The sequence below is a fragment of the Chiloscyllium plagiosum genome, unplaced genomic scaffold (assembly GCF_037043375.1).
Source record: "Chiloscyllium plagiosum isolate Xiang-an unplaced genomic scaffold, Cpla_swu_hap1 HiC_scaffold_5, whole genome shotgun sequence".
Taxonomy (NCBI): Eukaryota; Metazoa; Chordata; class Chondrichthyes; order Orectolobiformes; family Hemiscylliidae; genus Chiloscyllium; species Chiloscyllium plagiosum.
In genome coordinates this window covers 111,333,363-111,356,428 of record NW_028270143.1, presented here as the reverse complement: position 1 = coordinate 111,356,428, position 23,066 = coordinate 111,333,363, and the positions used below count along the sequence as shown (strand labels likewise).

Here is a 23,066-nt window from a genome sequence, read left to right as displayed (position 1 = left end):
ACATACACATACAATCTCTCTCTCTCCCTCATACAGTCTCTCTCTCTCTCACACACAGTCTCTCCCTCACACACACATACACATACAATCTCTCTCTCTCCCTCATACAGTCTCTCTCTCTCTCACACACAGTCTCTCTCACACACACAGTCTCTCTCGCTCTCCCTCACACACAGTCTCTCTCTCTCTCTCACACATATACATACAGTCTCTCTCCCTCACACAGTCTCTCTCACACACACATACACATACAGTCTCTCTCTCTCCCTCACACAGTCTCTCTCTCACACACACATACACATACAGTCTCTCTCTCTCACACACACACAGTCTCTCTCTCCCTCTCACACACAGTCTCTCTCTCACACACACGCAGTCTGTGTCTCTCTCTCACACACACACAGTCTCTCTCTCTCTTTCTCTTTACCTCTATCACACACACAAAACAATAACACAAGGAGGTGTTGTTAAATGCTCGGGAGCACCTCTCCAGTCCCAGGGCCCTAACCTCGCTCTGCAATTCACTTCCCCTCAAGTTGAGACTTTCTGAACACGGGGAAATCCTATCTAATTCCAGGCTGGAGCTTTTGCAATGTCGGTGCAGTGATTGGACAAATTGACGCTGGAATGAAGGAAGCTTTCAATTGTAAAAGGGAACTCTCTCTCTCTCTCTCTGCCTCCCCCACCCCCCAAATCCCTTAACACCCAATGAAATAAATATTTGTTATAAGCGAGCGGAGGATTGTGGGTAGGTGTGTGCAGAAACAGAGATGTCTATTGTACAGTGTCACTGAGCAGGAACCCCAATTGTCATGGTAGAGCTGTAGTATCTGCTGTTGGCTGCAATCGACTGGCGCTGGACAGATATAAAACAGATGAAGCACTGATTGGGGAGGCAGTTACGGGGTGCTGTTTCCCCTTCTCCCCTCTCTGTGTTGTGGTCGTGCCTTGGAGGAGTATTACGGGTTGAAGTAAAAAGGGGTGTGTGTACATATATATATATATGAGAGGGGGGGAGGAGGAAAGTGGGGGAGAGATGGAAGGCACTGGTGTCATCGACTGGGAAAGTGTCATCGTCATGTGGTGAAAAACCCTCCCGTCTATTGGACGGAGGCACGTGTCCAGGATACCGGGGACCAGGGTCACGTGATGGGCCCTATTAAAAAAAGAACAAAAAAATCCAGCAGAGTGGAAGTATTTCTGGATCAGTTGGCGGCTCTCTGTAATATTTATTTGCCAGCGTACAGAGAGTGGCTGTGTGTGAGTGTGTATAAAAAAGCACGGCTGCTGCTGCTGTCTTCTCGGTGCTGCTGTACAAGTCGAGAGGAGGTCACAGGCTCGGAAAGTGAAGGCTGCTGAATAACAGTGAACTATGGATACCTGACTGTGCCACTGAGGAGCAAGAGAAAGTATGAAGATTCGTCCATAGAGCACGACAGCGAAGGGACAGAGACGGGGGGAGGGTGGGGGGGTGGGTAGGGTGTGTGTGTGTGAGAGAGAGAGAGGGCTTCAGAGATTGATGCTGGGACGAAATTAAACGAGAGAGGTCTTGTAAATATATTGCTCTCTCTATATATATACATATATACAGACACAGAGGAGCAAGATTCGGTGCCTTTGCTCTGCGCCTACCTCTCAAGCCAAGTTGGATATCGTTGTCCAGTGAGCGGACGATCGCAACAAAGTGTGTGTTTTTTTGGGGGGGGCGGGCGTGGGCGGGTGGTTGCAATTTGGAAGCAAGCTGAAAGAGTTGCGAAGCTTTCTAACATCCACACTATGGAAGGAAATGATGCGAGTAACCACCGCGGAGCCAACCAGGAGTCGAGCGACGCGTCGAACCGTGCGATCATCCTGCCCCTCCTGCAGGGACCCGGTCATCAGCTCCCCCACCGCATCACCAACTTCTTCATCGACAATATCCTCCGGCCGGACTTTGGTAAGAGGAAAGACGGCTACCGGGAACCCGGTCATATCCCCGGGAGGGAGAACGTCAGTCCGTCCGGACAGAGGGGGGGCAGTCCTCCTGGGCCAGGAGGAGGAGGTGGTGGTAGTGCCGGCAGCGGGGTCGGTGCAGGGGCTCCGAGCAGCCCTTCCGGCCCGGAAAAGAAACGCGATGTGTCGGCTGAGGGAACGTTGAGGAACGGAGAGAGCGCCGAGCAGTCCCAGAACTCAGATTCGGACAGTTCCCAGAGCAGCAGCAACGCGGTCTCGCAGCCCATGTTATGGCCTGCATGGGTTTACTGCACTAGATACTCCGACAGGCCTTCTTCAGGTAAGAGAGCACTCACACACACAAAAACACACACACAAACCAAAAAAAAACTTTAAACTGTGTTTCATTCCCTGCCTTTCAAAAAAAAAATGCAACAAGGTTGTTTGTAAACTTTAAAGGCAACGTGAAAGCGCCTCTTTTTTTGCTCCGGTTTGTTTAACTTCATTGTGCCTTGCAAAAGAAACTTCGACTGTTTTCCACGTGACACTATATTATACAGCCCCGCTCTGCAGTAAATCAATGTCAGAAAAAAAAGTTACTCCGAATTGATCAGTTCAGCAGCGGTGACCGTGAGATGTGCGGCTGGCTGTTGTGAAAATGGGTTTCGATTTGCAAAATAACAAAAGAGATCTCACTCCCCCCCCCCCCTCAACACACACACACGTGGGATATCCTCAGATCCAGTCCGTCTTTATAATTTAATTTTTTTCCCAGTGAGGGTGTTTGTGTCTAAATTCCAGAATATGTCCCTCTCCCTGGGAGGAAAAGGGAATACTGCTGAATCTTCACTTGATACACTTTGGAATCACGTCGAACTCCGTTATGGTTTCTCGTGAAAGCCAAAGGGTAGATTTTCAAGTTGGCGAGGTTTGTAGGCAGAGGCACAGTCTGTTTTTTTTTTAAACGCCCTGGTTAAACTGCTTCCCGGAGCGGGGTTTGCTGTTCATATTTTTTTTCAACAGGAGCATCTACTGGGTGAATTCTCACAAGCCCCATTGTTTCAGACAGAGCCCAAGCCATTGTTAGATTAAAATGGACGGTAACTCGGGGTTTCCGCTGCTGAAACTAAGATTTTTTTTTCACCCCCGAATACAAACCAGTCTGATCGTTTTGAACATACGCAAACGCTCAAGCTGCGCTCCATTGCTCGGGTTTGTCTGGGAGATAGACCCTCTTTGTTGACTAGTCTTTAGCATATTTTTGTATCAGGCAAGTAGGCCTCTGTAAACTAGATCGGCTTCCGATTTGCAGTTTTCAAGGAGCATACTGGACGACGGAATTCGTAAGGAGTAAATTTTCTTTAAAAAAAAAGAGAAACGCTCGCTGTAAATTCATTGCTAACGCGCTGCGTTGGAAGCTGAATCTGAAATTTCTAAACGGACAGAAAATGCAACTTCAGCCCTCGGCCAGATGAAAGTCACGGCTAAATAATTTACCCTAAAATACTACACAATTTCCAGCAATGTTCTGATGTCGTATTTATTCCGTAGAAATATTGCCTTTAATTTGGGGGTTGACTATGTGCAGGAGGGAGGGGGTGCAGCCAGTGATGCGTTCACTTTATCACGGCCTTGCTTCATTTTAAATTACAACCAAGCGAGATTCTGGAAAAGCAGAACATTAGAAGAGTATGTTCTAAATAAAACTGTTTTTCCATGTAGTTTTACAAATGTAATAGTGGTCTGTTGAATTCAGCATAGCCGAGGCGTAGGACGGGCATTAAAAATTTAATCGACCCCAGCATTATGGCCGTCTGGGAGCCAAAATATAAAAACCAGGAGACCTTCCTTATCCAATAATTGCACTTGGTTCCCATTCTGATTCATCGCCTGCGATAACGGTTATTATTACAACCACAAATAGGTGTCAATCGGCTCCACGTCCCCTTCTCCCATACGGTCTGTTTTAAAATGCATTCCCTTCCAAAGTCCACTTGCCAGAGAAATGTGACTGTACCTTGTATGTGCATCCTGCACCGAATCAAACATTTGCTGAAGTGTTGCTTTTTTTTTTAACATTTTAGGATATTTCCTGACTGCACGTTCAGGTAGGAGTGAACCGTTCACACCCCCCTCTCTCATTATTGCCTACCCTTTATTCAAAAATATTTACCAATGGATACTCTCTCGCGCACGCCATTGGGTTTCCTGTTAATTCACTACTTTCCAACCTCGGTCCCTCCATTTTAGTGTCATTTAAATTTTTTTTTAGACAAATGGTGATTGAGCCGTCCTGCTTACTATTCGATTCTTCACATGGATTTCAAATTGCATACAACAAATAATGAGCACGCCAGAGTTACTTTTATTCTGTCTTTCCCTTTCTGGATTGCTCATTGAACGGGGGAAATCCCATCAGCACAATAAATATTACATCTTCCAAATCAAACCAACATGACCAAGCGGCAGACAATCTGTGAGTTCAAATGCGGTCATCTACTATGCCCTTTTTCTCAAAATTTCCCGAATTGTGTCACCTGTACCAAAGAAGATATGCCATATCGGAGTGGGGAGCATGTCAACTCGACGCCCAGTAAATTTCAGAAGCGGTTAAACAGCCTGAAGTGGGGTTTCAGAGTTTAGGAATAGAGTAAGCGCCACACGGGCAGCACTAACTCAGTGGCTCTAATTTTGCAATAAGATGCACACTTAGGCTGTACACTGTGGACCTGGATAAGTTTTGGATGCCGTTATGGGGATGTAATAAATAATAGCGTTTAATAGAGCAGAGGGAACTGTCAATTCCTGTAGGCCGACCTCAGAAATCTAACCCACCGCCACTCTGACCTAAACTAGCGAATAACCTAATTTCCAAAAATTACAATTGAAAGCTGATGGCCGCGAGTTTTCATGTTGAAATTAATTGATAAATCAGGAGGGACTGATAAATGTGCAACCCTGGCGGAAACTCACACTGTTATCTTGTAAAGTTTTGATTTATTGTAGAGTATTTGGGAGCAAGCTCACAATTGTATGTTTTTTTTTCGTAGCAGTTTATTGTTAAAAATAGATTTTCTTTTGGCTTTTTAAAATCAACATTTACTGCTTTTTTTTTTAAAGTGTTGGATTTGATTTTGTTTTTGTTTAGGTCCCAGGTCACGAAAACCAAAGAAGAAGAATCTTAATAAAGAGGACAAGCGACCGAGGACAGCGTTCACTGCGGAGCAGTTACAGAGACTGAAAGCCGAGTTTCAGACTAACCGCTACCTAACCGAACAGCGCCGGCAGAGCTTGGCTCATGAACTCAGTCTCAACGAATCCCAAATTAAAATCTGGTTTCAGAACAAGCGAGCCAAAATCAAGAAAGCTAGCGGATCAAAGAACACCTTGGCACTCCACTTAATGGCGCAAGGTCTATACAACCACTCCAGCACGGGGAAAGAGCACAAGGAAGAGAGTGAATAGCACAGAGCGGACAACAGAAGTTAAAAGAAAAACTACAATGCAATAATATAAATCGAAATAAGGGCCAGTGTTACTAAGAGAGAAAAAAATATACCAGCATAGTTTTTAAAACAAAAAAAAGTTAAATTGTATGAGATATTATTCCGCAATATTGTGTATATAATTCAGGTAAGGCGATGTAAAAAGAAACTGAAATATTTCAATATATGATGAGATTTTTGTTTCTGGGATCTCAGAAGCAGTGGATGCTGTTGGCTGCAAATTTCTATTCGGCGCCGACTGGATGTTGCAGGCGCTCGGTGAACTGTCTGGTGTGAAATTTAAACCCACCTGCTAAAGTCCAAAGAATTTTCCTGCCGTTGTTGTTTTACAGAAAAGAAAATGTTAAATTAAATAAATATCAAATGTTTGATTCTACTAACGAGGTTTACAGCTTTTTTGGGGGGGGATTGTTTTTTTTTAAAAGTAAAAAACAAAAACAAAAAGTTAGGCAAACGAAGACAAAGCAGTTTGCTGGCGAGAACACTTCGACCTGTCCCCTTTAAACCGCAAACATTTCTGAGGAAGCTGACTTTTCAATGGACTGGACTTAGTTGTAGTTCAGATGATTTGCAGGCGGGGATGGGGAGCTATATTTTTTCCAATATACGCTTAGATGTTTAGACACATTGCTGAAGACAACTTGGAAGGTTAAACCCCCTTTGATCTGGTCAGATATGAAACATCTGCAACATTTAATGCGCTGGAAAGGTGCAGAGGATTCGAGGAACTCCCCAAGAGATGCTTAAACACTGAAAGTTTTGTTTTATTTTTTAATAAATAACAAGAAGGGGTGGTTAGAAAGCAAAACTCTTAGTCACGGGCTTCCGCCTCTGGAGCGCCTTCCTGTGGTCGAGGGAAAGAGCTGGGGAAGTGAAAGTCTCAAAATGTCAAGTTCAAACTCACAAAACTCGATTCCAGATGCAAATGACCAAAAGTCCGTATGCGGTTCTGAAAAAAAAGCCTATTTTTTTAGGAAAGGAAACGGACATTGAAAATGGAAAGCCACTCGTTATTAACGTTAATTTAGATCCTGTCACGATAGCTCTGTTGTTGAATGAAAAACAAATACTGTGCAGCGTAAAGCCACCCGAAAGTCGCCACGTTTATGCATTGTATCAATTAACTTAATCCAAGCGGCGAGTACCTCTGTATCTGCGCTCTAACCTACAAAGACGCTGAGATTACAACACGCTGACCGATTCACCGAGCCCCAAATTTAAAGACAGCACAGATGTATAACACGTTTTCTGCGATTTTGTTTTGTTTACCGTTCGGCATTCCAATTATCGTCCTTTTTTATAAAACTAAAGGTGGAATATGGAATTATATCAAGCTGTAATTTCAAAGCCCCTTTTTTAGTGTCTCGTTTCGCGAATGCAGTGTTACCTTACACGCCCACATGGTCGTCGCTTTCTGTATGTCGAAGGGTAGGTGCCAAACACATAAACATGGGTTTATTTTCTAACTATTCAATCGCAAACAATCTAACATCTCGGACAAAAATAGACGCTGTGAGCACGCTTGTTATATTCTGTCGCAGTTATCCCAATGTGTAGTAAAGGGAAACATTTATTCAGAGATGTGGAGGTCCCTCATTGTCTAGTGTCATACCTGGTAAAATGACACTTGCTTTCGCTGCGTTAAACTTAGTAAAATTGGTGTAACTTTGTCCGCAATAGACGCAAACCTGGGAACGCGAACTATATTTTAAAACGTCCTATGTTGCCTTCAACTTCACACCTTACACATTTTACTTGGTGTTGGTTAAATAGGAGATAAACAACAGACTGGACCCTGGGAAATTCCGTGATTTTTGTTAGATGTTTGATTTCCGTGAAACCTGCGTGAGTACAATGACAGTGGATAAAAGTTTAACAGAGAACAGAAATTAGCAGCAAGTGCCTAGAATAGAAAGTACTCATAGGGAAATAGGAACAGCAAGATACAGTAGGTAGGAATACAAATCGTGTAGGAACGCTTTGCCAACTAGATATCAAAGAAAAGTATTCAATCTGTATACATTCTAAGTTATAATATTGTGACTGTGATTTTATTTGTATTATTCCAGACTTAAAACGGTGAAAATTTTATATATATATATAAAAACTATATATATCATTCGTTCAAATTTGTCCTGTACAAGTGTTTTGTTCCGACTATGGAGAAATAAACAATTGTACGCTCCCAGGCATAACATTTATTCAGTAATATTTCATTTAGAACCGAATGCGGATAATATGGAAGCCCTTTGCTCCCATAGAGTACAGGCAAAAAAAAATCGGTTTCTTAGCAATTGACTCACTTTTTAAAGTCTAGTTTATGAGCATCAAAGGTTGTGTATGCAATTTTGCATCCAATCGCTCTAAAATTAAGCTTCGCTTTGGCTGGTTTCTTGCAGTGTGTAATATACAACATGATTCTGAATGATGAACCGTTTTATCGCTTCTTTCGGAAACAGCCTGCAACATTAGGTTCGAATCTAATTCGGTGCGAGCAGGTTATGCCATTACGGCTATAAGCACCAGACGGGAATTATACATATAAAAACAATCTTTATTTCATAAGATCACAGTTTACAAACAATGGGAACTTTAATGCAACGATTGCGTACTCTTCAATCATTTCCGAAAGAAAACCTAGTTGTAAATGACTCATAAATTGACTGTATGCACTTGGATATTCGCATGTGTAGTAAATATGTAAACTAAGCTCTCTCAAAATTACCCACAGTGTATTTAAGAATCTGTACCTAGGTACCTTTGTACCTAAAATGGCGCCGTAAGTGGCGACTTGTAAACTTTTCATTGTACTCACGTGAGTACATGTGACAAGAAAGCCAATTCTAATTCTAAAGATAAAGTGACAAGTTCAAAATACCGCCTTTGGCGCCACGCTGTGCATTGACGTACTGGGTTAAATGTATGTTGTCTGTATGTGAACATATATAGAATGTTATTTAAGGACAAGAAATCAATTGTTAAGGCCTGTAATGCTCATAAAAGATTCAACACAGTATTCTAGAACATTTTATCAGTCAGGCAAAGTTTCAGAAAACAAAAGGATTTGCGGATCTTGGTTAAACTGCTTACGGTAGCAAATACGGGCCCTGTGTTTAACAATCGACCGTGTCTTTTCCATATTATGCTTCCCAAAACAAATATGGGTGAAATACGAGAATAAAGCCACGTTGTTGAAAATGGAAGGGAAACCAAGTAAAATATTTTTTTAAGTGGAAGAAAGGATTTATAAATACTTGGAAAGACAATGTAAAATAAAGTCCAGAACTCAATTATTTTGGTTAAGACTCATAGCGTTCTTTAAAGTTAGAAAAAAGGATCACTAATAAAGGTTTAGCTGATGTTTTTCTCTAAAAAGCACAAAGGCTTGATTTCAGATTATAATTAAAGGGACCTGCGCCCTAAAAGAACCTGGGGCAACTATTCCGGTAGAAATCAGCAGAAATCCTTTTCAAGATCACAAGCAGCTGCCAACGTTTGACGAGAAGAAATTAACTGAGCATTTGTGGGGGGACCGAAATGCAGTTGTGGATTGCGTTTCTACCACCAATTCCTAATTGTCTTGATGGGAGTAAAATACATTGAGGCTTCCCGTTACGTTTTTGCTGTATAAATAATGAACATTCTCACGTGGTGTTCGGCAAAAGAAAATTTCTCCCAAAAGCTAAAATGAATTAATCGCAGAGATCTGAAAATTAGCCAATTTTATTCTGAAAGAAGAATTCATCTTCAAAGTTCTGTAGTTTTCATGTGTACCCAACATTTCTGGCTATTTATTACTACGCCAGTAATATTTGTGGATTCTCTTTGGAGTTAAGTGCAAATTTAAAGCATGTGAATCTAATTGTTGATTTCGGACTATGTAGTATTTATTAGATTTGTAGACGATTTGTTCTCGGACAGAATCTGTATTCTTTAGTTAGTAGTCCTATACGTTTTTAGAGAAAACGTTATTCTTTGAGAAGTACTCATTTAAATGTAATTTATCAGTTTTTGAGGTATAATCTTAAGGAATATTTTATTTTTGGTTTATTTGATACTATTAATTAAACGAGTTTAAGAAATATCACAATAACATTGCAACTAATCATGGATCTGATCAATAATAATGGACTTATTTTGTTGTTCTGGATTGTTTGGGGAGCATACTATTGAAATTATAACGCCATCACATTTTGTTACCTGAACCAAAGATACAAGTGATCACTCGTCAACCAAATAGATTAAGTATGATGGCCGGTGTTCTGTGTCAAGTGAATAAACATTAGGGGCGTGTGGGTTTAACAATACCTTAAATGCTTTTCTATTAAATGTCCTGGCTCCTCTCACCACCTAAACGTACATTTATCGATGTGCATTAGACGAATAAAGAAGCATAGGTCTGTAAGTTTAAGAGGGCAAAGAAACAAGCATTTGCCACCGATTCTCTCAAGCTCTGGAGTTTTATGGTCTTAGTTACAATCACATATATCACACTGAGAAAATAAAATTTATGGTTAAAAATAAACAGTCCCGTGGTAGGGTACATTAAACGAGAACGCATTACAAAGAAATTATAAATTTGCACAATCTCTTTCTGATTTTCAAACCATTCTGATGAATCATTACCAGACAATAGTCCAATTATTCAACGGATTTGGTGATCATAAAATTAATTTTAGAATCAAATGGCTTCTTTCTACCAAAGTATTGCCAGCATTTAAATACTGAAAAAGAGAACATCTGTGAACTATGACTATAGTCAGAAGCTTCAAAAGAGAAAGTTTAATTGGATTGTTTTTAGGTAAACAAGTCACAGAAGGGGCAAGGAGGTGAAGAGACCTATGGTAAATGCTTTGAGAGATGTGAATTAACATAGCCGCTCAAGTACCCAAGAATGTACAAATACACTTTCTGTACTCTTGGGTACTGCTGAGGTTTAAAAACATTCCAGGAATGGACATGAAGAAAAGTTTTCCATACGCGAAATTTCATTGTTAGCAAAATAAAGCGCAGTTTCACATTGCAGTCCACGTTCAAACTTCCTATCACTGTTCAATTCTGAATACTTCAACGTTTAACGGATAACAGCAAAGTACTGATGATGCTGGAAATCTGAAATAAAATCAGAAAATTCTTAAGAAATTGGAGTTCTGTAGATGTCTTTGGATTCGAAATGTTAACACTCTCTCTCCACAGATGCTGCCAGACTCGCTGAGTTTATCCAGCATTTTCTGTTTTTATTGCACATTTAACGAGACGTGCAGCAAGTTTGAAGAGCGGTGGCAATTATTACCCTAATTAAGTGGGGGAAGTATATTCATTCAATAGAACAATTTCAGGACCCCGTTCCGTTAGACTGAATGCCGATATTTAGATTTTGGGAGCCTGTGTAAAATGCCGACAAGTAAAATCCGGATTGCGGCTGGCGCTTATCATACCTGGAAACATTACGTCGACTGAAAAATCTCATTTAAACCTAATATGGCGAATGAATTATCATTTGAATGACAAGTTAATATTCTTGTTGTTAACGGACGGTGCATTGTCTTTTAATATACGCAATTATATTGACGACTTTGCAATACTTGTCAAAATACTGACATTCACGTTAATTCAAAAACCTTTGGATTAAATAGAAAATCTACTTCTTTCTTTGCTACCCTATTAAATGTGATATTTTATGACAAAAAAAAAACAGCAGAAAAATATATTTCGGGTTCAAATATTTGGAAATGTCAAGAGAGAGAGCGAAGAGGAAATAGTTCTAGGAGGCGGGAACCATAGGACACCACTTTGAAATCCTCAATATTTTATTTTCTTGATATATAAAAGCAGCCAATATAGATTCTAATATTTTACAACTATTAATTTACGTGATCGTATTTCAAATTTCCCTCTCTGTGTTTAAAAATATATTCCAAATAACTTTCAAAATTAAACATCTGAACAGTTATGACACGTGTAATGTCAATTTGATGTCATAAATTATACGTGTATATTTGATGGAGGTTTTTCTTTTACAAAGTTTTGGGCCAATTGCTTTCAGCATTTTCTCCATTTTTTTAATTTGGTCTGAGGCAGGAAGTTCTAATCATATGAATTTTCTATTCGCACCATAGGGGAGCTCCTGTCAGGAAAATAGGAGGTGCCGTTTGCCCTTCACACCATGAGTACCTCTATTTCCTCGCCAAACCACATTAAGTTCCACTCGTTCCTACCTTTCTCTACTAAGTACAGAGACTGGGAAACGTTACAGAAAATCTCAGACAATACAAGCTGTCAGAGCAGAGCATTTCCCAGCATTGACCCGGTATCAAATGCTAAAGAAGTAATCTGCATTTCTATTCTTGCTTAGCTTGTATGTGGAAGTTACGCCCAATGGTCACTGCCTTGATGAGCCTGGTCCTGTACAAGTGGGGAGCAACTGTGCCTCTCAGACACTGTGAATGGAATCAGTGGCCAGGAGACTGGGGTGAAGGTCAAAGCTCCTGCCACAACTGCAGGTGGTTCGTTTCCTCTCATCCCCGCGCCTCTAAATAAAACTCGCGATCTCTTACAGCTTCTCGTCAAACTGTCGAGCTGACATGTTCCTATCAATCCCTCTTTAACCAATCTAAACCCGCGGTGATGAACTAAAATGGATTATTCCCAGTGACTTTCCAAACAAGTATTGCAAATGGCGGTGCGTAAGAAAACGTTTCGGTTAAGAACTACAACGGGCCATCTTAAATATTTTTTGTTTTACGACATCTCACGCTCACAGGAAAGGTAGTGTTATAGTTTTAAAGCATTCGGGGTAGAGTGTATTGGGGGCGGGGAAGTGAAAACAAAATAAATAGCAGGAAAGTTTTTTTGGGTCCCACTAGCTGTCTTCAACACAAAAGCGATCCCTTCCCCCCTCAGTTATTTCACCCACACTTTTTAATGCTTCCTTGTCCAACTTGAATATGCAATGAAGCGCCAGTCTTTTGTGGCGGAAATATAATTAAACTGGTGAAAGATGTAAAAGTGAAGAATAGGGATGACATCAGGCCGATTTCACACTTGGCACTCGGATGGCCAGGACCAAGCCAGACTCTTGCCATGCAACACAGATCAAAGAACTGCCACCACCAAAAAAGGGGAAGGGGGATTTAAGTATGCTAATCCCCAGGACAAATATATTTTAATCTTGTTAGAATACAAGTTAATGCTGCAGCTCAGAGGCTGAACTTTGTCAGACTGTAGAGAGCCACTTTGCTGCAGTTCTGATTGAGGTGGACCTCCTGGTTCAATGATATTGAATTTAGGTTATTTTACAAAATAGTCCTTCATACAGACTAGGCCAGTCTAAAGAAAGATACTCCCTCTCTTCCACCCAAAGCCTTAGCAGCTGTGTCACTGACCTTGCTAAGCTCCCCTGCCAAGGCGTATAGGAACAGAAGGAAATAAGCATTTATCTATCTAGTTTGCAGATGCTAAACTAAGTCCATTCCACCAGTTTCACAATCGGGCCTTTCGAATATTGATTTTGGTGATTGGTAGAATGGGTAATGGCTGTTTCAATGTAACTGTAGTGACAATGTGCTTTAAAAACTATATATTATCATTGCTTCAACTACACACAGAAGGCGGTGAAAGAGAAGCTAAGAACCCGGAGTATCTTGGCTCGGGAAGGAGGGTGGGGGTGGGTGGTGGGGGGGTTGAAGAGATCGAGTATAATTAAAACAAAAGCCGCAATCTCACAAACCTACTTATTTCTAATATGGGAATTCATTTGTATGTTCACAGTATATTGAGAAATGCATACTCTGAAAATGTACAATGAAGAGTAGCCGTAACCTTGTTTTCTGGAGTTGGTTAACATAAAAGAGTCTCATGGAAACTTACAATTATCCATTTAAAAAGCATTAAACATACACGAAACAGATTTCGGCCAGTAACCCGGATTGAGAAGATTTCTTCGACTTAAAAGCTATGACCACGAAGCCACATGTCACAACAAAGGTTTAATTCCTCATTAACGCCGAGAATTTCCAGAATGGAAGCCCTCGCGGGCTATCGTCCAGCCAGCAGTTAACCAAAAAAAACTGGATGTTTCGTTCTGAATGATCACAAACGATGGCCTTATCCTCACAAAGTTCATTTGGGGGGGGGGGGGGGGAGAACGAATGGTCAAATATACGTTTAAAAGGGACATCGTGAACAAAATTCCCACGAGTTTACACTTCCCAGCAGGACTCTGCATTGAATTACAAGTATGTGCTCTCCCCCCCCAAAAAACACACACACAAGAGAACGTACACAGCATTAATGGAGTCGTGCACAATTCCAAATATAAACGCGGTAGGGAAAGTTTGCCGCGATTATCAAAGAATTGAAAAATATTTCAAAGTATCTGCATAATACACATTTACTTACTAGATCGTGAACTGGTAACCGCTAAATAGACCATTTATCAGTTTTCAGCTTGTTCGGTGATTTCAAAATTGAAAGTTCCTGTTTAAACTGGACATTCTTTAAGACTTTGACCTCCTGACCATAGATTATGTGTCAATTTCAGCATTATAAAGAAACAATTATGGAGCCAATGACAGCAGCTTCACGTTTTAAGGGATCTTTGGTTTCACTAAGTGACAATGAAGTTTACTTGTAGATCTGCTAAAAAGTCATCGATTTGAACATAAAAACACATTTACTGACACTTGCACATTGTCTTCCTTTTATTCTAATCCATTGAAGAGTGCATTTAAAAAAATCCACTCAAGATGTGTGCATAATTGAAAACGAATCTAATTTGAAGGAAGGTTTGCTCTTAAGACATATTCTGGTTCAAAATGAGCAGTGTGAACAGCCTAAACATCAATTTAAAATAATTTAAAAGTTTAAAGGCACTAAAATTCAAAATGAATGTAGATTTTTATTTACACTAAAATGTTAGAACTATATTAAAATGTACTAAGCAGACAGTGGATTTAAAAATATTTTGAGCTAAATACATTAGTTTCAGTTTGATATCACAAAAATGTTCATAAATGATACAAATTGGAAATAAATGAGTTAAGGCAAAAAAAAAATTAATTGAGAAATGAAAATTTGTGCTCCTTCAGTAGAATGAAAAGACTTCTACTTCATGTGACATGATATTTACAGCACATTAACAGTTATTTAATTTTGACCAAGAATATCAAACAGCCAAGCTGAAATGGGCAAACCCAGTCTAAAAGTTTGCAGAACAATCAAAGGATAACACAAAAGTTAGATTTTGGATTCAGAGACTGCTGTGCACCCTTTAAATATTTAATGCATTAGCTGCAAGGAAAACAACAATCCCGATAACTAGAATAAAACTCAAACAAATCCACTGTTTCAGAAGAAAATTGTATTTTTATTTGGAGGCATAGATTATAAAATTGGCAATAATCCTAGTGAAAAATCATCACATAATTTATTTGAACAAGAGAGGAAAAGTAGTAAGTATTATTTTCTGGTTCCCGTGTTAAGCTAAAAATCTTTCCAAATTTAGATTATTGATTTAATCAAAACTCCTCGTGGTTATAAAATCTGTTTAATAAAATTGAGGGTAATGAGAACACTAGAACAAATCAAGAGTTATCAAAAGAACAACCATAATGAAAGTATCTGAATTAGTAGTTATTGAAGAGCAGACAACAAATTCAGAGCAGTAGCCCTGGTCCAGTGTAAATTCGCCAGCTGTTGATGCAGTCATTTATAATTCTCCTAGTCCAACTTGATATGCACCAGTTCTTTGCAGGATTATAGATCAGAATGGAAACTTTGTCCAGATAGATCACATATCTCTGGTTTAAGGAAAAGACAAATAAATAAGTATTTCAAGTTTATATTTTTGATATTATTCATGAAATAGTATGAAATATTCCAATATCTATGATACTTTAATAGCTTAAGTTTTGCATGAGGTTAACTTTAATAATATATTTAAAAGGATCAACATTAAAAGATTTAGCTTGGGCAAAAAGCAATTTTTAAACAAAAGTCTTATTGCGTCTTGCATTAAGTAGTAGTTTTTCCAAAAGTCAATTGTTTTGATTTTTTGAGGCTGTGAAAGCCTGAGGAAACAGTGGAACAGACACTTATTAACCACCTGTTACAAACAATCCAAAACTCAACGTCATTTGGCACTATTTAAAGAAGTACTTCACTAAAATTATTACATTGGAGGTAAACAGACCTTCACATTTAGTACCTCTACAATGCCTTAAAGGTGATTCAAAACATAAATCTTAAAGTTAATTCAAAACCCAAATTTTTGGTTGATATGTTCTGCAGTTCTTGCCTTAAAGATCGCAGCAAACCTCTGAAAACAGTTTTATATTTTTATGTGAACCATGTTGGGAAAAAAGCTGTTCTTTTAATTTTAAAATGTTTTAAGTACTCCAAATATTCCAAAACCCGTGGAGATAATTTAAAATTATATTGGTGTGAGACTATGAGTTCAAAGTACAAATCATTTTTAAACTGTAAAGTTTCACCTATGCAGAATATGAAAGGACATTTCAGTCTGCTATGTTTGTTTAATAGCTTGTTAAACATACAAAATAAAAAAGGTTCACTATAACTACATTTACAGAAACAGACAAGGGCTGACTTGAAAGATCAGACTCAATTTTTATGAATTGAAGATCTTATCAGACAGTATATAGAGACCTATTTAAATATTCCTACTATATTACTAATTAATCTCATTGAAAATAAACAGCATGAAAAAATCAATTTTTGAGATTCTGAACTACAAAAGAGAATTATTTTTCATCTTCAATGTCAGGTGCACTTTATGTGACTACAGCTTACTTTAGTCTGTTACAAATATGTACCAACTTACCTCTTCATTTGTGCAAATTGAATTAGAAATTCTAACAACAAACTAATAATCAACAGTGTTTTGCAGGAGAACTAATTCTCCCAAGCTATAATGTTTTTCAAACTTTATTTTTGCTGATTCTAGTGAACTAACCTAGATCTTTAGTTAAAATTAAACAGCAAAATACATAACTAAATATTAAAGATTATTTAGATTCTCAAGGCAATTTAACCATAGCTTGAAATAAAACAATGGCACTAGTGAGAAACATAAGAAATGGCTTGAAGAATTAGCAAAAAACAGCTATTATCAGACATACTAAAACACATCAAGTGAAATGTTGTTGAATTTAAAGCTTTGCAGCTTTTAACTATTTGAAATTAACATTACGATTCATCACCTTTTCATTACCAACACCACGGATGAAAAAGTATATTAGTTATTAACGATAGACTCTAATCAAAAGAAAATTGAGATTTTAGCCATTTATTCCCTAAAGAATCTCATTTCAGCTAAGGGGATTTTCAGCACGCAGCTTTTCTGAATACTAATGGAACCAGTCACAAACAGTGGGATACAATTATCTAAAAACACAGTATATCTACTTACCAGTAAACTATAGTTGATTCTGTTTATAAAAAAGAATTTATTGACCGGAGTTTTAAGTTGCATATCAAACAACATGGTTTGAACTGGCTATAAATATCAAAAATTAGGCAAAAGTTCCGTTTGGCTAATGGTACCTTAACAGAAGAAACTTACATGTGCAAGTAATGACCCAAACTATTTAATCAGATTAAAAGATTTCTCTCCCATTCAACGTAACCAATACAATATAGCTACAAGAAACTGACAAAAGGAAGTATAATATCCACACAAGATGCAGTACCTGATTTCTCACTGCACAGCTTGTCAGCCACATGGTCTGCCTCGTGGGCAAACAGAGAAATTATTTCCTCTTCATATTCTTCCAGTATACTTTCACACTAAGACCCAGAAACAGTAAGATCACATTAAAGTACAATTTGTTTTGTTCATTTTGAAATGAAACACATATAATTCTAGGTGTTCCTTTGTTACCTGCTGCCATTTTCTATTCCCTACATCTAACCAATATAGCAAAGACCATCTTGTAATATTTTCACATTAAAATAACAGAACATGAAACTGCAAAAATATGATCACCAGCTAATAGCCGTTCAATTATCACACTTTTTTTGGTTTACTTTTAATAAAATATGAAACCTTAATAGCATAATTTTAAATGCAGATTTCATGAGCTGAAGTTCTGGTGCCCTCTGCTGTAATAGCTGCCTGTTCACACACAAAAAAAATCCTTACCACAAACTTTAGTGATTTAGAATTTTCAGGATCAAACTTGAAATTCTTAAAATCTACTGAACCCAGTTTCTCAGAATCCCTTGGAGCAAATCTCATGTAAGTCTTCTTCTGGGTCTCTGGATCCACATATAATGCATAATCATCCATGTTTGAACATATAGTTTCAAAGAGTTCAAGTAAGTGAGTCTCTGACTTAGCATATGGAATCTGCAGGAAAACAGAGAATATGAACAATGCGTTACGCATTTTTTAAAAACTCAAAACTAAAACTAACAATGCAACTCAAGTTGAAAGATGTCCTAGTATTTGCTTTTGCCATCTTTGTTCATTTCAAATACATTTTTGGTCCAATCAAAGCTTACAAAAAAATTTGAACAAAAATATCACTTCAGAAAATTAAGTTAGTAGATCACCACAACTAGTTTGCTCAATGACTGGTCAGTCTAGACACTGTTCATTTGTTTGCTAGCAGCTGCTTAATCCTTGTTCAGGATTCAGTGGAGAAAACAAGGCCCAAAAGTCAGTCAGGTCTACAGTCTCAGTTTTCATTTCCTGGAATAAATGCTGCAGAATTGTCTCATCTCCTCCCCCTTCACCAAATTTAAGAAGACCTCCAGTCAACACCTATACTCCTAGGGTGAATTGCCACAAAGAGTGCACAAGAGGTCAGAATAGCCTTTTAGCTTAGTAACTGGACAAAAAGTTTTAACTGTCTAGACAGGTCAAGGTGCAAAATGAACCCCGTTGCTTTCTCCGGAAGGGTTTCAATTGAAGCCAAGTACAGGGTAAACAGAGGAGATACATCCGCAGGCCTATGCGAGTCCCTCCTGCCACCCTCTACTGATCAAAGTAGGAAGTTTGCATGACAACCGCAGTCAAAGGGCTGAATCGCTGATGAACTCTATTTCAGCAATGTAGATATGGCCAGATTCCATTGTCTCCTTTCAAACACAGTATGGCCCCTTCCGGTCCCAGTGATTACATTATGGATGCATTTTCACATAAGCAGTTCATTCACACAAAAGGTTTCTCCTTGCTTCACTGCCATCTGATCACAAAGCAAATACATCAGTGCCTAAACATTAAAATAAGTGTTTTTCTGACTATGTTCCTAGATCAGAGTTTCCTTCTGTTTTACTGACTTAATATGATTATTTGAGCAGAACGATGCAACTTATATTTATATAACTTTGTTTGCAAGATCTATCACAGATCGAGATTTTTGGTAAAAAGATCTAGGGAAAATTATATGAACATTTGGATCTTACGCTATATCTGCATAAAACAACATTGCTACCATCACTATGGATGACATCAATTCTCTAGTGGCTTTGTAACAAATCAATGTTACAGAGCACCATTTAGCTAGGTCCAGAAAAGAAACACTTTCCCTCAACACTGTCATAGTAGCTTAAATTCACTATATTACTAGAAGCATTCCTTGATGTGACAGAGGGGAGGAGAAAAAAACACATACACTGCACTCTGCCAATAGAAAAGATGTCTGAGATACTGCCCTGTAAATTGCAGCTGCCATTGAAATGAGAATGAAGAGACTGCCATTATTAAAATGTGATGGAAGAGAGTCACAATCAATTTTGCCTGTCTGCATGGACAAAAGTTTCTTATCTTACGAAAAAAATAAGACTGATGCTCTGCAAAGAGGTGATAAAGGTGAAGTGCTTTGGATTTTTCCAATGTTGAAACACAATAGAATGAATTCCCACCTTCAGGATAACAAAAACAATTTTAGAATACAGATAGCCAAACTGCTATCAAAAATGCATTTGGAGAACATTTCATAAAAAAAATTGTTTACACCAGATAAATATGACAAAAAAAAGACAAGAATGACTGCCTAGAATAGTAGAAATCTGCAACTTGGAAGAAAGCAAACCTAAAACGTTCTTGCTTACAGAGTAGATACAAACAATTTGAATTTTGAAAGCACTTCTTTTAAGTTGCAGTTTTATTTTAATGATTGCTGTCCAGCTCCCACAGCTGTGATCAACTGTTAAGTTCACAAACCAATGTTTACTACCACAATTTGTTTTTGCAGTGATATATCAAAAATGTTAATTTTGTTTTGCTTCAGTTAGAGGAATATATTACCTTAAAAAGTTAGCATTCCAAATGCATGACCACTATCTTTTCTTCATATGCAGAATTTAAAGAATCAGATCGAGATAGAATACAAAGCTATATTGCTACGTGTTAGCATTTGTTTCCATCTAAATATGACCCAGATTAAAAAAAGCAGATCTTCTGCAACAATTTGTTTAAAATGAGAAAATCTTGTAGGTTAATTACAAGCCTGTATTATGCATTACAAGCCCATCTGTCCGACTGGGTTCCATACGTGTTTGCTCTAAATTGCTAATTTTAAAAAAAAACTGAAAACATTAGATGCAAATTTTCTATTCAGATTAATAGAAAGAATGGCTAAAGTGATGGAAATCTTCTATAAATTTAATACCGCACTTAATCTATTGTAGTATATTTTTGTGCAATTAAATACACTTTCCATGCTATCTAATATATCAACTTTAACTTGTTGGAAATTAATAGTATTACTTTACTGAACAGAACAGAAACAAAAATATAGAAGTGTGAAAATTGGATGAAAGAAAAACTAAAGCTGTTTACAGCAAACCAATCTCCTCAATGCTTTGAAAAATGACCCTGGTGAGGTTCAAATCAAAACCATATTGTCCATGGTTTACATAGTAACTGTCAGATGTCAGTCTTCAGCCTCAAGCCACCTTTTAATGAAACCCCTTCAGTCATTTTTTTAAAAACTGAAGGTGAACAATAAAATTCCACAGAGTATACTTGACACTTATTCAGTGAGTAAGCTTTAATATTGGTCACAGAGGATCATCAGAACATGGCACCTCTAACTTAGTCAAGTAACGACAACTAGCAAGACAATTGGCATGCCAATCTAAAAAGTAGTGATACGTAAGTTATGCGAAATTCCCTCAAAAACTTTAAAATAAAAATAATTGAGCATGATTAACTTTAGTATTTAATATATATGCAATTTTTTAATTAAATATTTCACAACATTTAGGCAGGAAATAGCTGCACTGATGAAACAAATGGACAGAGGGGAGTGTGCAGACACGGTACAAAATTAGATCACTACCTAAAAAAGCGCCTTTACCAAGGTCGTACTTTACCATGAAACTGTGGATTTAAGTTTTAGGTCAGTAAAGAGATCAAATATTCAGATGGTGAATACTCTATAATGAATAAAGTAAAATGGAATATTATCAAACTTTGCTCAACTGACCCATTGTGGGACTAAGATCTTCAGAAGCAAGACATACTTTCTATATTTTCATAAAACATGACAGATGGAAAATTCCTTTAAAAAAATGACACTGCATAAAAATAGTTTGAATGTTTTACTCTAACAACCAGTCTGTTTGGTTTTCTAAACCTACATCAATCCATCTGCAGTGTAGTATAATAAATTTCTTGGTAGTGACAGGAAGAAAAATGTCAACTAGTTAATAAGACACTGATAAATGTATTCAGTTAAAATGACTTGCAACCACGCCCTTGCAACAGCAGTCTCGACATTTAAGAATAATTTCAGTTTGTTTATTAAAAAATTCTACACATATTAAAAAGATCAGTCATCATATTTTTCACCAGAAGGAAACAAATGGCCTGCCTCCATACTGGCCTCTGCAGGTCTTGAATTGTTAAAGAGGGTACCAGGAGCACACCAGCTTGGCCTATCTTTCCTCACTCTCCTGTTCTCGTAGCCATACCTACCTGCTGTAATATGGAGACACTCATCTCTTCTGCTAGGTACCTTACCTATACATATGATTTGAAATCCACAAATGACTACATTCAGGCAGATAAATAAAAATGATTAAATACAAACCTTGGTTTGAAACCAATATCTCTAATAGCATTGTTACTATTCTCTAAACATACATATAAACCAAGAAGTGTATAGGTATCAGCTATGCAAGATATTTCATAAGAATTCCTTGACTGATAAGCAGTTTGTATTTGAGAAGCGATCTGACCATTTATAAGCAAAACCTGCACTATGCAATTGATTATAATCAAGCATGTCCAATTTTGTATCACCAAAAAACAAAATATTTAAAAATTCTTAAATATTATACAAGTTAGACATATAGTTCATGAACTAGAAGACTAGCAAATTTAAATTTCGCTTCATTCCCACCCACTCCAATATGTAAGGATGCATTTGAAAATATGGTTATTCAGAGGAAGCTGATTATTTTCTTGTTGAATTGTACCAAGTAGACTGAATATTTTATGTTCTGCTAATAAAAAAGGAATTTGTGCAAAAATGAAACTGAAACAATGTTAATTGTACTTTTTGGTCTTTAGCATCGTTGAATAATAAAGGAAAATCATTAACTTATGATCCTTAAACAAGATCATTTCACATTTCTGTTAACAGAAATGCTGGAAGTTGAGAAATACCCCTGCCGTTGCTCACAGTGAGCATCGATTCTTGCAACCTGGGAGGTGGGGGAGGGTTGCTGTTGGTGTGGGGGAATGCTAGGAGTGGGCCTGTGATAATGACAGAACAAGAGTACACTTGTCTTGCAGTCCAGATGGAATGCACTTTAGTCTGTTGAGGAAGTCAGGATGGAGACACCAAAAGACTACAAATCTTTCAGTAAGTTAACAATGGAACACATGAAGTCCAGCCTCCCAGATTGCCTTGATCCACTACAATTTGCCTACCATTGCAACAAATCCACAGCAGAAGCCATCTCCCTGGTCCTTCACTCATCCATGGAACATGTGGCGAACAAGGACACCTATATCTGACTCCTATTTATTGATTTTAGCTCCACCCTCAACGCACCATAATTCTAGCCAAATTCATCTCCAAACTCCAAGACCCAGGAGTCTGCTCTCCACCCTGCAATTGGATCATCAACTTCCTGATCCACAGACCGTAAACAGTAAGGATAGGAGACAACATCTTCTCCACAATAATTCTCAACACCGGTGCCCCGCAGGGCTGCGTACTCAGCCCTTACTATATTCCTCATACACTCATGACTGCTTGGCCAAATTCCGCAATAACTCCATTTACAAGTTTGATGATAAGACCACCATAGTGGGTCAGATCTTAAACAACAACGAGACAGAAAACAGGAAAGAGTTAGAGAGCTTCGTGGCATGGTGTAAAGACAACAATTTCTCCTTCAATGTCAGCAAAATGAAGGAAATGGTCATCAACTTCAGGAAGACGAATGGAGAACACGCCCTTGTCTGTATTAGTGGTGTTGAGGTGGAGATGGTCAAGTGCTTCAAGTTTCTGGGAGTAAATATCACCAACAATCTGTCCTAATCCATTCACCAGAGAAGGGATCTGACCATTCAAAAGCAAAACCTACATTATGCAATTGATTATAATCCAGCACGTCCAGTTTTGCTACACCATAGTTAAGAAG

The 23,066-nt window shown here is 38.1% G+C and overlaps 2 protein-coding genes across 3 annotated transcripts in view; one reads left to right on the top strand and one right to left on the bottom strand.

Annotated features, from left to right (window-relative positions):
• Nucleotides 1-1,776: 1,776 nt before the first annotated feature.
• Nucleotides 1,777-5,717, top strand: en2a (engrailed homeobox 2a). Its single transcript, XM_043691094.2, has 2 exons — nucleotides 1,777-2,272; nucleotides 5,081-5,717. The coding sequence occupies exons 1-2, from the start codon at nucleotides 1,777-1,779 to the stop codon at nucleotides 5,395-5,397; spliced, it is 813 nt and encodes a 270-aa protein (XP_043547029.2). The 3' UTR covers nucleotides 5,398-5,717.
• Nucleotides 5,718-14,784: 9,067 nt separating this feature from the next.
• cnpy1 (canopy FGF signaling regulator 1) overlaps nucleotides 14,785-23,066 on the bottom strand; it is a 78,842-nt gene continuing 70,560 nt past the window's right edge. For both annotated transcript variants that reach the window (XM_043690716.2, XM_043690717.2), the window contains exons 3-5: nucleotides 17,602-17,808; nucleotides 17,150-17,246; nucleotides 14,785-15,238 (exon numbers count right to left, since the gene is read on the bottom strand). In XM_043690716.2, the coding sequence (XP_043546651.1) occupies nucleotides 15,195-15,238; nucleotides 17,150-17,246; nucleotides 17,602-17,808 (348 nt within the window). In that variant the 3' untranslated portion in view covers nucleotides 14,785-15,194. The remainder of the gene's footprint in view (nucleotides 15,239-17,149; nucleotides 17,247-17,601; nucleotides 17,809-23,066) is intronic.

Coding starts and splice junctions, on each gene's coding strand:
- en2a (XM_043691094.2), top strand. CDS start 1,777: ATGGAAGGAAATGATGCGAGTAACCACCGCGGAGCCAACCAGGAGTCG. Junction 2,273..5,080: donor CTCCGACAGGCCTTCTTCAG/GTAAGAGAGCAC, acceptor GTTTTTGTTTAG/GTCCCAGGTCACGAAAACCA.